Here is a 13,086-nt window from a genome sequence, read left to right on the forward strand (position 1 = left end):
GCTCTGGCCTTTCTCCTGCAGTGCTGTCCGTCCTGATGATCTGCAGTGAATCTACAAGCGGACAGTCTTGTTCTGAGCTGCTGTGGAGTTTGGCGGGGGACATGTGACGTCTCGTCCCTCATCAGAACAGAACTCTCTGATCTTGTCAAAGAGATACGTCTGTCTGGCCATGTCCAGTCCGGGTGGGGCTTGCACAGGAAGACCTTCTCTGGGGGGCAGGACATCAGGCTTGCGCAGCAGCTGAAACTCAACTGCCGGTGCATCACGGTGTTCTCTGGCCACAACCATGCCAGGTTTCTCAGCATCAAAACTGCAATAGAATAGAAGGAAGAAAGTACATTAAACTATTGCCCACAGTACTGGTACTCCATATAGATAAAATAGTACCAGAATGTGTTGATTAAATAGACTAGCTGGCTAGTTTAGGAACAAAGGGCTAGCTCAGCTAACTAGCATGTTAGCTAACGTTAGCCAGCTAGCCTTTGTTAGTTAGTGCTAGTGCCTTTGTTAAGCTAGCTAGACTTAGTCACTTGTTTAGAAAGGAGCTTCTGCTAAACGACTAACGTTAATGTAATGTAAACAGCACAGATAGTATAAAGATCAGCTTACCCCAAAGCAAAGCAGAATGCTTGGCGGTGGTGTGAATCTGGTACGTCGTTCGACGTTTCGCTTGGTAGCAACATGGTAGCAATAAGTTGATACAGTCATTTCTGTATCACAGGTCATCAAGAATAAACTCCGTATACGAACGAGTCCTGCTCTGCTGGAGTTTTAGCTGCTCTTAAAACTCTTTCCATGCCCTGGATGCCTTCCCCGTCTTCTCTTTAGCAAAAGCTGTAGCATCCATGGTTGAACTTGGGACTGAATGTAAACAAAGCCGGCGTGTTGGGGAAGGGTGGGGGGCGGAGAATCCGGAAGCAATAGCCAATGAAACCAAATCATGCTAATCGATCTGCCCGCACCCAAGCCCGGCTCGAAATCAGCTAAAAACGAGCTTAGTTTGCAGACTAATATACGTATTTCGTGAACCTAAAACTGTTGTCTGTTATAGTAAGTGGGTTCTTCACAACTTCAACTTTGGTAATACACAAAAAAACAAAAAACGAAAAAAAACGTTTTTTGATTTATTTTGCCCTCTAGCGCATTTCGGGGTTTGCCGAGTTGCGGACCAAATCACCAGCCGCTGTCACATATGTTTATATTTACACATTTTCATTGCTAATTTTTTTTTTTTTTTACAGTTCTGTACTTCAAACACTCACATGACCATGGAGTGGGACTCTGTTGATGACCAGTACATCGGTTGTAGAGAGAAAATGCTACAGAAGGTTCTTGGACGTGGAGGTCTGTTGGAAACAGAACTCATGGCAGATCGTGATTACTTGGAAGCGTGGACAAATGGAATGACCTGTAGGAAACCAGTTCCCGGGGCTGGACCCATGCAGAACATAGCACTGGCGGTCTTTACCAGCGACTGTAACTTCTACGATAAGTTCAACACTGCCACGAGGCTACTGGGGACCAACGTTGACATCTACAAAAGCAACTTCCCTTATAAGTCTCTTCACTTCCTTTTGACGGATGTGTTCAGACTGCTGAACAAAACTGAAAACTGCTATGAGGGCATTAGCGGATCACATTCCAATTTTTCCTCAACAGAGGTTAAGAGTACGGTCCGTTTAGGCCACTACATCTGGGGTAGCCCTTTCATGGACAGGTTCTGCACCACAGAATACCGGGTTCGGTCCTGTCTGGCTGTTGACGTGTCTGCCTACTCCTGTCTCGGCGATATAGATGTTGTCATTCCACCGTACGAGATGTTTAACGTGACCAACGTGGAGGTGATCGATGATCATGACCCCATGGTCATCAGGAGGGTCATTGTTACTCTATCATCGATCGGGACACGTCATAACCACGATTGCTCCTACTTGAAGAAGTAAGTCAGCAGTATGGGCAGAACACAAAGATTAAGAAAGTAGAGAGGTCTGCACACTGTTTCCAAAGCTCCCCAGTGATTTATTTAAAGCACAATGTTTCGGCCAGCATGGCCTTCTTCAGGTGCAACACCAAACTTGTGAAAGGGGTGGGGTATATACTGTATACAGGTGGAATGGGTTGAGCCCATGTGGGTTCAAAGCATGTACAGTAGTATTCAACAGTTCGTTACTCTGTTACAGTTATACATACATAAAAATAGATATTGTGCACAGTAAATTGTAGCCTATGCTGATAATGTGTCAAAATATTGGGTAGAGTATTGGGTAGGGCATAGATATAATGCAGTTCACGTTGTAACAAAAACTTCTTGTGGTCTCGTGGGCTTTGGAAACAGTGTGCAGACCTCTCTTCTTTCTTCAGTTTATAGTTTTTGGTCTAGCACCTGTCACTTCTCTCTTGGATGTGTGTGTATTTTCCATCACCATCAGAACTCATTGTACACTATCGGAATTACAAACTTAGAATAACCAGACTCTGATAGTTTTTCACTGCTGTAGTTTTCGTGTTTGGAAATACATAGATGGAAGTGAATGAGCCGTAGTGAGCCATCAGCTCATTCGCTTCCATGTATTTCCAAATACAAAAACTATAGTGGTGAAAAACAATTTATTTGGGTCCTTGGGGGGGGGGGGGGGGGACAAATAATCTGGGGTGTAGGGTCGAACCATGGATGAACATGCATTTTACCTAGCCACCAGAGGGCGCTGCGCAGTATTGAAATGGCTATATCTTGGTGGGATCGCGGTTTGGACTGGCAGAAAGGTCTCGAAATAACGAATGTAGCAAGACCAAACATGTCTGGATCACACGCAAATGCGCACGCACATAGCCAAAGCAAGGCACGGGATTGAAACTTGGGCTCAGGAGCCAAAATGTCAGTTGTAGTTGTAGAGACCACGACGGCTCCACGGGCACTGTGCACTAGTAGACTAGCGCCATGCTCAGACTGGATGTGAGAGCGTTGTGAAGCGTCAATACTCACGTGAGTCGGCTGTTCACATCAGAAGTGCATTTCTCAGTGCTGGTACCAAGCAATGCTGCTTCTCTGCACTTGAATCGCACGCGTTCACTCACGACTTGCGAAAAAATAGACCAAACGAAAAAATAGACCAGACGCAAAACTATCCGCTGCAGAACGCGAGCCGGCCATGGAGCTCCACAATGCGACTCGGCCGGTGTAAACAGTCACGTTGTTTAACATGGGCGCTGATAGGAAACGGCTGCGCTTCGCTGCACTTTCGCGTCCAGTCTGAACCCACCGTAAAGGGTTAATTATGATTGCTCCAATCCGTATCAGAACTAGTTACACATAAACATATGGCTATTTAATCCAACTCAGAGGGAATCATGTTCATGTGTTTGAAATAAAGTGGGAAAATTATAATCATTTAAAGTTGATGCTTTTAATGATTTCCTCACTTTTCTCTTTCCCAGGTCAGCCCAAGGTGTAACCCCAGGAGCTGGAACCTCAGTAGATGGAACCTTATCCTGGCCAGAGAAAATAGCCGTGATAGTGGTTCCTGTGGTTGTTCTGGGAATCTTAATTGTGTCTCTTTCTGTGTACCTTTATATCCGTAGACCTCAGTGTCTCTTTAATCCAGACTCAAGATCTGTTACATCTGAAGGCAGCTCCACAGCATAAAACGATCACAACCTTTAATGTGATCTTTGTATTTTATAATTTTTTGTGTCATATAATGTGTTACGATGATATAACTAACATTGCATTTTTTATTTGTATTTTGCACTGTTCATTTGTCCTGTCTTTGCACTGTCCCGTCTTGTCTCTGCACCCTGTCTAATGTTGTAGCCAATAAACTGATTATAACTCTGATAGGCCTATAGTCACCTATCATTCAGGTAAAATATATATTTTTTATTTTTATTATGTGTTATTTTTCACTGGAGGTAGCAGTGTGTACAGCACTAAATTGCTGCATACCCTATTTAATTATTGACACTTTAAATACTGTAGGCTAAGACTAACTGCCATTTACCATTTACAAATCTTGGTGTTATCCTAGATTCAGATCTAAGCTTCGAGTCCCATATTAACAAGGTGACGAAGACCTAATTTTTCCACTTAAGAAACATAGCTTAAGTACGACCATTTCTAAATCAAACAGATGCAGACAAATTGATTCATGCTTTTATTTCAAGCTGACTTGATTCATTCATTCATTCAAAAGGTTTATTTGGACAGGATAATGTGCACGTACATAAAATGTTCAAGAACATTAAAATGGGTACACCAGATTTAGCTCAGAGCTACATTCCATCTGTAGTCCTATATGAAAACAAATAACAATAAAATCAACTAACTGACAACACATGACACGATAAAAAGGCAAGAATACAAATTGTCTATCTCTCTCTCTCTCTCTCTCTCTCTCTCTCTCTCTCTCTCTCTCTCTCTCTCTCTATCTATCTATCTATCTATCTATCTATCTATCTATCTATCTATCTATCTATCTATCTATCTATCTATCTATATCTATCTATCTATCTATCTATCTATCTATGCAGCCAACCATCCATCCATTTATCCACCCATCTTGTGTGTGTGTGTGTGTGTGGCGAGCCACCTAGTGGGGACAAACTTGATTGCTCAAGAGCCAATTCTTCAAGGTATGACAAAAGTTGTCATATCTGATGGAATTTTTTTATGTTATTAGGAAGCCTGTTCCATTCTTTAATAGCCTTGAATGAAAAGGCAGATTGGGCGAAAACAGACTTTCTTAGTGGGACCTTGCAGATACCACTAGATACAGATCTTAGAGCTCTAGAGCTTTGATCAGAGCAGGACTGTACATATTTTTTCAAAGGGGTTGGTGGGGGGGGGGCAGCATTATTAATTATTTAATGTACTAGTCGAGTATATGAAAAAATAATTAAGTTATCAAAATTTAAAAATCGATTTAGGAAGAATGACACAGTGGTGGTACCGTCTGGGTTTCCTGTCAAGTATCTTGAGGGCCGGTCCATACAGGGATCTGATCCGGTTTACAGTGGTTTGGTTAGCTTGGGTCCAACATGGCATACAGTATCTCATATAGGACAGGATCATAGCATCAAAATACATTTTGGCGGCTTCAGTGGTAAGGGAGTTTCTAATGTGTTGGAAGGTCATAATGTTGAGCTTTAAAACCTGAGAAATTTTCTTGATGTGTTTCTTAAAACTCAGTTTAGAATCGAGTGTCACACCCAGATATTTGAAATCCTCAACATTTATCATTTGCCCCTTCACAGAGACACATGGATGGAAACAGCATTTACCTTGTTTACTAAAATACATAGACACAGTTTTATCAATATTCAACGTGAGGCGTGATTGTTCGAGCCACTCTATCCACTGTCTCAGTCAGTTTGGCAGCAACCTCGGCAGAATTTCTCCCATGTGCAAGCAGAACAGTGTCGTCAGCATACATAATGATGTCCACTCCGGCACAGACAGAGGGGAGGTCATTTATGTAAATTGAAAACAGGAGAGGGCCGAGAATCGAACCTTGGGGCACCCCTATACTGCAGGCCTGCGGAGGCGAAATTTTGTTTTTAACTCTGACGCATTGGAAGTGATCATACAGATAAGATTGTAATGAAGTGAGGGTTCCAATGGAGAGTTTGTAGTTGGACAGTTTAGAGAGGAAAACAGAATGGCTCACAGCATCAAACGCCTTGTGCAGATCTAAAAATATAGCTCCTACTATTCCCCCTTTGTCAAGCCTTTCTCTAACTACCTCCAGGAAGTAACAACAGGCTGTTTCCGTGGAATGGTTGGCACGGAAACCAAATTGCATCGGATGTAATAGACCTTCCTTGTCGAGATGGGATTTCAACTGGTCTGCAACCACTTTTTCGAGTAGTTTAGAGACAGCTGGGAGGATGCTAATGGACCTGTAGTTAGTTATTTCCTGTCGGTTCCCTGCTTTAAATACAGGAGATACAATGGCGGACTTCAGGGTCGATGGAAACACACCTTCATCAAGGGAGAGATTAATGATACGTGTGAGAGGTAGGGCTAGATTACTGCTTCACTGGCCTCCCCCCAAAAAACACAGAGACTTCAGCTCATTCAAAACTCTGCAGCTCAACTCAGACAACTGACTAAGAGCAGAGAGCACATTAGCTTCCGGGAACATTTAGAGTTGATTTGAAGGTCCTCCTCCTTACAAAGCCCTTAATGGGCAAGGACCAAGCATTGCTAATTCTCTTGTCAACTACTTGACTTTAAGAACACGGCGATCATCCACTGCTGGTTTATTAGAAGTTCCCAGCAACAGCTGGAAGAAGACTGGGAGTGCAGCCTTTGTCAATTATGCCCCAAAGCTATGGAACACGATACCTATAGATATCAGGGAAGCCAGCTCGCTAAAAGAAAGCTAAAAATGTATCTCTTCACTTAAGCTTTTAACTAGATCCTTTTGCACTTGCGTGCTATTGCCTTAAAAAAAAAGTGTATCTCCCCAGTACAGTATTTTATTAAATTGCATTAATCAAATAATTTATGATAAAACAATTAATTGGAATATGTTAAATATTCTAATAACAAGTCAGACTGGGTCACACCTAACCAAGGTTTTACCAAGATTTAGTAATCTGGAGACATATTGACAGGTATTATGTTAAATGTTCTACTGGTACAGTAGAACATGTTGAGCATTGTTCTGCATCCGTCAAAGGACCTGAGCCTCCACAGGAAGTACATTCGGCTCCGTTACTTTGTTTAGCCCCAACAATGCAGTCTTGATATACTATGACAAGTTTTAATTTTCACTGATTTTGTGTTGTGGTCCTGCCCCTTTCCGCCCTGCTCCCGGCCTGGACCCTCGCCCCTGGACTCTCAGCCCCGTCTCCCCTTGTCTCGCCCCTGCCCCTCCTCCCAACAACTCTGTGCTCCAGCGCCTCTGCGTGTGCCCTGCGCAAGGAGGGGCTTCAGTGAAATAAGCTCATGGCACGGCTCCGCGACACACCTGACTTGCGGAGTCGTGCCTGCCTGCCGCAGCCCTCCCACCCTGCACTCCCGGTCACTCCCCCCGAATCTTTGTCCCACCATGTCACCTTCTGATGTTTTGCCTGCACTTTGTCACCATTAACTGTTTTGCCTCCTTGTTTCGTGTTTGTTGTCCTGTCTTCTCTGTGTTTAGTTTGTTTCCTACCATCACTAGTTTCCCCCCTTAGCCCTACTCCTTTAGCTCCTAACCTAGTGCCCACAGCTCTCCCTGTGTTTTCTCTAGTTCCCCTATAGTTCCATCAGAGTCCCAGGTATCCCTCCAGTTTCCCAGCCCCAGACATAGACTCTGTCCCAGTCCTCCCTCCTATTCCCTGTCATAAGCCCAGTCCCCATTCTCTCTCCTGTTACCAGTTCTTGCCCAGTCTGAATTTCCAGTCCCAGCCTCGCTCCCCGTTCCCTTCCTAGTTTCCTCTGCCCTTGTGTTGGTGTCTTGTTTGGAACCCCTCTGCGTTGTCTGATTGTTGTCTTGTCTTTGTCTGGTGATTGCATGCACCTGTGTCTCGTGTCTTGTCGCTCACCTGCACGTTCCTTGACTGTCCTCCCTGTGTATTTAAGCCCTCATGTTTCCTTTGTCCTTATCGGCCCATTGTCATAGTGTGTTCCTGTGCAGTGTTCCTCATGTGCTTCTCGTGTTCCTTGTGTGCTCTTTAATCGTTAGATCAAAAGCTCTGAACCAGTGCTGTCTGTCTCTGTCCACATTTTGGGTCCTACCTTACTGACTAAACCTAACACTTTGTCACTGAATAGATATCCATGCCCACTGTCAAATATGAGGGAATATAAAATCATAATGTGACCTTCAATCAAATCTTTCAATCTTTCAAACCTTACACTGGGACCTTACGGTAATGTACCATAACCGTAAAAGGATACTCAATACAATTTACTCAGAATGTATGTTACATAATCTTAACGTGCATCTGTTAGACTGCATCTATTGTGTTCCAGGTGAAACCTCCGCCCTCTTATTCAGGTCACGGTATCACTTCACAGCATGTTTTCATGCATAAACACAAATGTCCACGTCCATTGTCTCACTTTTCTCCAGACCTGCACTGCTGGCTGATTCCTCCACACACTTTCTGAGTGACAGAGCTGATTGTTCCACAGCGTAAAACCCCTGCAACTGAACTGGAGCTGTAACAGAGTACAGCAAAACGTTATGCTTCACCACTCGCTTGTACAGAACACCATTGAAGATGGTGACCAAAAAAGATTTCTCAAACGCCATTGTCATAATCAAATTTGTATTGCTGAACTTTGCCCATTTTGACACCCGTTTGCTCTCCTTGCAATACATATTATGAAAATATGTAAAAAACATTCACAAGTACATTTTTCTATCAGTACTTTGTGTGTAAGCCAACTAGTATTGCCATGCAAATATTTTGTATTGCTGCAATAAACTCACAGTTCAAGTGGGTCACAGTTCAAATGTCTGTCTCTTGTTAAGAAGGACATTCAGCTGGCTTCAGTCTTTCAGCTTTACTGTATTGTAATCTGAGATCTGGCGAATCCGACCGTGGGAGGGGTCAGTCATGAGAGAGTTGCTTTGCCTGTGGAGCTGGGCGGAATTTATTCTGGAGTTCTTTTCACTGCATGTGATATTTATATTTGCCCAATGGCAAATGTATCGTAACAATGAAAAAACAATGCTGGTCCTCAGAAAAATAAATCCCATAAAACAAGAAATGATACTTTGGCGTGTGAGTGGTGAGGATCATCTAAATAAAAACAAAACCGTGACATCCTCAGAACCTGATACACTGAGATGAAACATCTTTTGCCAGTATCTGTCTCAAACATCCCTGCTATCCCCGGTAGAGGAGGAGGAGCTACCTGAATAGCCTGTCTAGATAAGAGGAGAGAGGGATTCACTGACTCACTGTTCATCTCAACATTTTTCTTTCACCTTTGGGACTCAGGTAGGCATGGATAGGAACAGAGGATGGGCGTAACATTAGAGAAATGTTTCTTGTTTTCAATTCTCTTCTATTCTATTATCATATATTATCCATCCTGCTTTATTTTCATCTTTTTGTACCACTTACTAATAAACAATGTTTTTATTTATTGTTTCTTATTTGTTCATATGAACATGTGCTATATAAATAAAATTGTCTTTACTCATGTTTAAGGTTTTGCGGAGTCGTCATGTTTCAAACAGACGTGGAGGTGGTGCTGAAGAGAGGCGTTCTCCTCTGCTTGATCAACATAGGGGTAAGTAGGGCACTGGAGTATACAGAACTGCAGAAAAGAGTTATTGTTAGGCTAACCCTGCCTATTAAGAGCTCGGTCCATAAATGAATATCTTTATATTTACACCAGATTTTACCAGATCACTTTTTTATACTTTACTTTCAAGTTCTGTATGGCAAACACTCACATGACCATGGAGTGGGACTCTGTTGATGACCAGTACATCGGCTGTAGAGAGGAAATGCTACAGAAGGTTCTTGAACCCGGAGGTCTGTTGGAAACAGAACTCAGGGAAGATCGTGATTACTTGGAAGCGTGGAGTAACGGAAGGACCTGTAGGAAACAAGTTCCCGGCGCTGGAGAGGAGCAGAACATAGCACTGGCGGTCTTTACCAGCGACTTTAACTTCTACGATAAGTTCAGCTTTGCCACGAGGCTACTGGGGACCAACGTTGACCTCTACAAAAGCCACTTCCCTTATAAGTCTCTTCACTTCCTTTTGACGGATGTGTTCAGACTGCTGAACAAAACTAAGAACTGCTACGAGGGCATTAGCGGATCACATTCCAATTTTGCCTCGACTGAGATTAATAGTACGGTCCGTATGGGCTACTACATCTGGGGTAGCCCTTTCATGGACAGGTTCTGCACCACAGAATACCGGATTCGGTCCTGTCTAGCTGTAGACGTGAGTGACTACGCCTGTTACGATGATATAGATGTTGTTATTCCACCATACGAGATGTTCAATGTGACCAAAGTGGAGGTGATCAAGGATAACTATGCCAAGGTCATCGGGAAGGTCATCGTTTCTCTATCGTCAATCGGGATACTACATAACCATGATTGCTCCTACTTGAAGAAGTAAGTCACCAGTACAACTTGGGGGTAAATACGGAGGTAGACAATATACCCACTTCTTTATCCACAGACACACAGTATATCCACTTCTTATCCACCACTGATTTAAAATCGGATCAATTTCAGAATATTTCCTGTTACAGCCTATCATCAGTCACCACTACACTGGCTCTACTCACCGATGTTAGTTAGAGTCGCGATCTCTCCCTCAAGAACCATACATTTCTCAATTCACTTTTTTCACTGTCTGCTCTTCATTATGTACAGTATAAATAATATTATTTTGTTAATCGCTGAAGTGAAGACAGTTTTCGAACAATGAAAGCCTCATCTCTGAGGTGCCCTGACTTTCAGCTCCTCACCTTTTAAAAAAAAATTTTTTTATTACTTCAAGGTGTAATATTCTCTTCATGATTTTCTGTTAGACTTAGGAACATTTCGCAAAAAAACATTTGCGAGATTTCGCAAAACTTTTGCGAGATCTCGCAAAACTTACTCATCAATATTTACCCAGCAGGGACAGGGGGAGGGAGACTGGGAGGGACACAGGGAGAGAGGGGGAGAGAGTCAGAGACAGGGGGAGGGAGACAGGGAGAGGGAGAGGGGGAGAGAGAAGAGAGGGAGAGAGGGGGAAGGGAGACAGGGAGAGGGGAGGAGGGAGACAGAGAGAGAGAGGGAGAGAGACAGGGAGGCAGGGGGAGGGAGACAGGGAGAGAATGAGACAGGGAGATAGAGAGAGAGGGGGTGAGACAGGAAGAGAAGGAGAAAGGGGGAGGGAGACAGGGAGAAAAGGAGACAGGGGGAGAGGGACAGGGAGGCACGGGAGGGGGACAGGGAGAGAAGGAGACAGGGGGAGGGAGGCAGGGGAGGGAGATGGGGAGGCAGGGGAGAGAGATAGGGAGACTTACTGTTTGTTTTTCAACCTTGAATTTTTTTTTTTTTTCCCCATAACCCCCCCCCCCCCATGTCACCTTAGGGGCTCCATAGCTAAGTGATAAATTAACTAAATGTTGAACAAAAAAACATTAAACTAAAAAAATATAAATACTGTATATAAATGAATCACATATCTCAACTATCCACAACCCGCTACAATTTTAATTTTTGTGGTCTGTACAGGACACCAACAGCACACTCTACAGGGACCTGTGTTCTGCCACCTACCTGGGGTTTGCTGGTGTTGCCGGTGCTGTCCCTCCATCTCCCCTAGGCCAACACGGAGGTCCTGGAACATTGCTGGATGCCATCCAGCCTTCGAAGCAGATGACAAACTGAGGTCCTGAATCCCTGTGGTCACAAAGACTGATTTTGTGACCACGAAGACTCTTTCGTTTCCCAGATGTCCTGGATTCTTTTCCAATCTGTAGATAGGATGAGGACTTAAATTATGTAAAAATGTAAAGATTTCTTTTGTATGTTTTACATATTTTTTGAATGCTGATCCTCTGTGATTTACCCACCTAATGTATCCAGTAATCCCAAAGTGATTGAAGTTGAGTAGCCTATGAATAAAACTGTTTTGAAAACGTGTTTCAATAGAAAATCGTGTCAATAGAAAAACAGTATTCATGTAACTCGCCTTTCTCAAAAGTGTGGTAACAGCTGTCTCCCATAAAGCTTTTTCAGTGGCCTGTAGAGGGCGATCAGTCATAATGAATATCTTAGCATGAGAGTACTCTTAGGCATTCTACACTGGTGATAATCGTGTATGATACAAATTCCAATGGGTACACCAGGGTTTCCTGTGGAATTGATCTCTTGGTGTGGTGGTGCCAAGCTCAAGACCGCCAAAATAGGGAGGATTTCTATACCAAAGCGGGGGGAGGGGGACCGTTTCAGAGAGTTTTATTTTTTTTATTTAATAAAAATTAATGTTTCATGCCCATTGATGCTTAACTGAATGCTCATACAGTCTAAACCATCAGACTGTCTGTGTGTGAATGTGTGTGTGAATGAGGCCACTGTAAAGCGCTTTTTCCGTTAAGGTAGAAAGGCGCTGAAGTGCAGTCCATTTGATTTGATGATTTCAGCATGTTTCTCCAGGATGTGTGACCTCATCCTGGCCAGTGAAAATAACAGTGATAGTGGTTCCTCTGGGGATCCTGGTTGTGTCTCTTTCTGTGTACGTCTGTCTCTGTGAATCTCAGTGTCTCTTTAAAGATCCGAACTCAACAACCGACATGTCTGAAGTCAGCTGTACAGAAGACAGTCACAACCAGATTGCAAATGTTGTTAAATTTAGAAAATCTTTCCTGACAGCGTTTTATGTTTGCAAATTTTAGCTGTTCTCATTGATATACCGTACGTTTGTAAATACATACTGGTTATAATGTAAATACAGGTATAACACTAAAAACATGCCTGATGTACTGTATATGACGACATGTACAGTAGGTGGGTGTTACACATCCGTTGCGGAGGAGTTCCTTCCAGAGGAAAGTTTGGTGGGGCGCGTATCCAAGCAGAAGGAACAGTTGTCTGGAGCAGCCTTCATGGAATGATAATAATGGAAGCCCACTGGACGTTGACGTCGCTGAACACAGATTTTGCCGGACTAACTGATTCACTTTTTGAAGTATATATTCTGAGTTTGGGGATCTGTCCCCCTCGACCTCTTTTTTTGCACAGTTCTTTCATTGATGTACTTATATACAGATGTATATAAATAAATAACGTTTATGAAGTTTGACTACCATTAGCTAAGTAACTGTCATTCATATGTTTCAAAGTGTGTGTTGTAAACATCACCTACTGTATCACATTGTGACCTTGAGTTTAAAGGACAAGTTCACTATTTTGGATTTAAGGGCCTTTTCGTAGTCTGTTTTACATGAGCCTGACACATACCGTAGAGAATATAATTTCCCTGATCTCCTCATTATTGAGCTAACTATAGTTGTTCTGCAGGCGTGCACTCGGCTACGATGGAAGTGAATGAGGCCATCAAGATGTTGGAAGAAGTGTGAACCATTGCTGTTATAAAAGATTACAAATATACAGCATTACAAATAGTT

General features: G+C 43.1%; 2 protein-coding genes across 2 annotated transcripts; both read left to right on the plus strand.

The window, feature by feature from the left end:
• Positions 1-1,268: 1,268 nt before the first annotated feature.
• On the plus strand, positions 1,269-1,943 carry LOC311322437 (ecto-ADP-ribosyltransferase 5-like; the record flags this gene model as incomplete). Its single annotated transcript, XM_084454502.1, has 1 exon — positions 1,269-1,943. The coding sequence occupies one exon, from the start codon at positions 1,269-1,271 to the stop codon at positions 1,941-1,943; it is 675 nt and encodes a 224-aa protein (XP_084310628.1).
• A 7,461-nt stretch (positions 1,944-9,404) lies between these two features.
• Positions 9,405-10,079, plus strand: LOC311322438 (ecto-ADP-ribosyltransferase 5-like; the record flags this gene model as incomplete). Its single annotated transcript, XM_084454503.1, has 1 exon — positions 9,405-10,079. The coding sequence occupies one exon, from the start codon at positions 9,405-9,407 to the stop codon at positions 10,077-10,079; it is 675 nt and encodes a 224-aa protein (XP_084310629.1).
• Positions 10,080-13,086: the final 3,007 nt, after the last annotated feature.

The sequence above is a fragment of the Borostomias antarcticus genome (genome assembly GCF_949987555.1).
Source record: "Borostomias antarcticus genome assembly, chromosome: 20".
NCBI classification, from domain to species: domain Eukaryota; kingdom Metazoa; phylum Chordata; class Actinopteri; order Stomiiformes; family Stomiidae; genus Borostomias; species Borostomias antarcticus.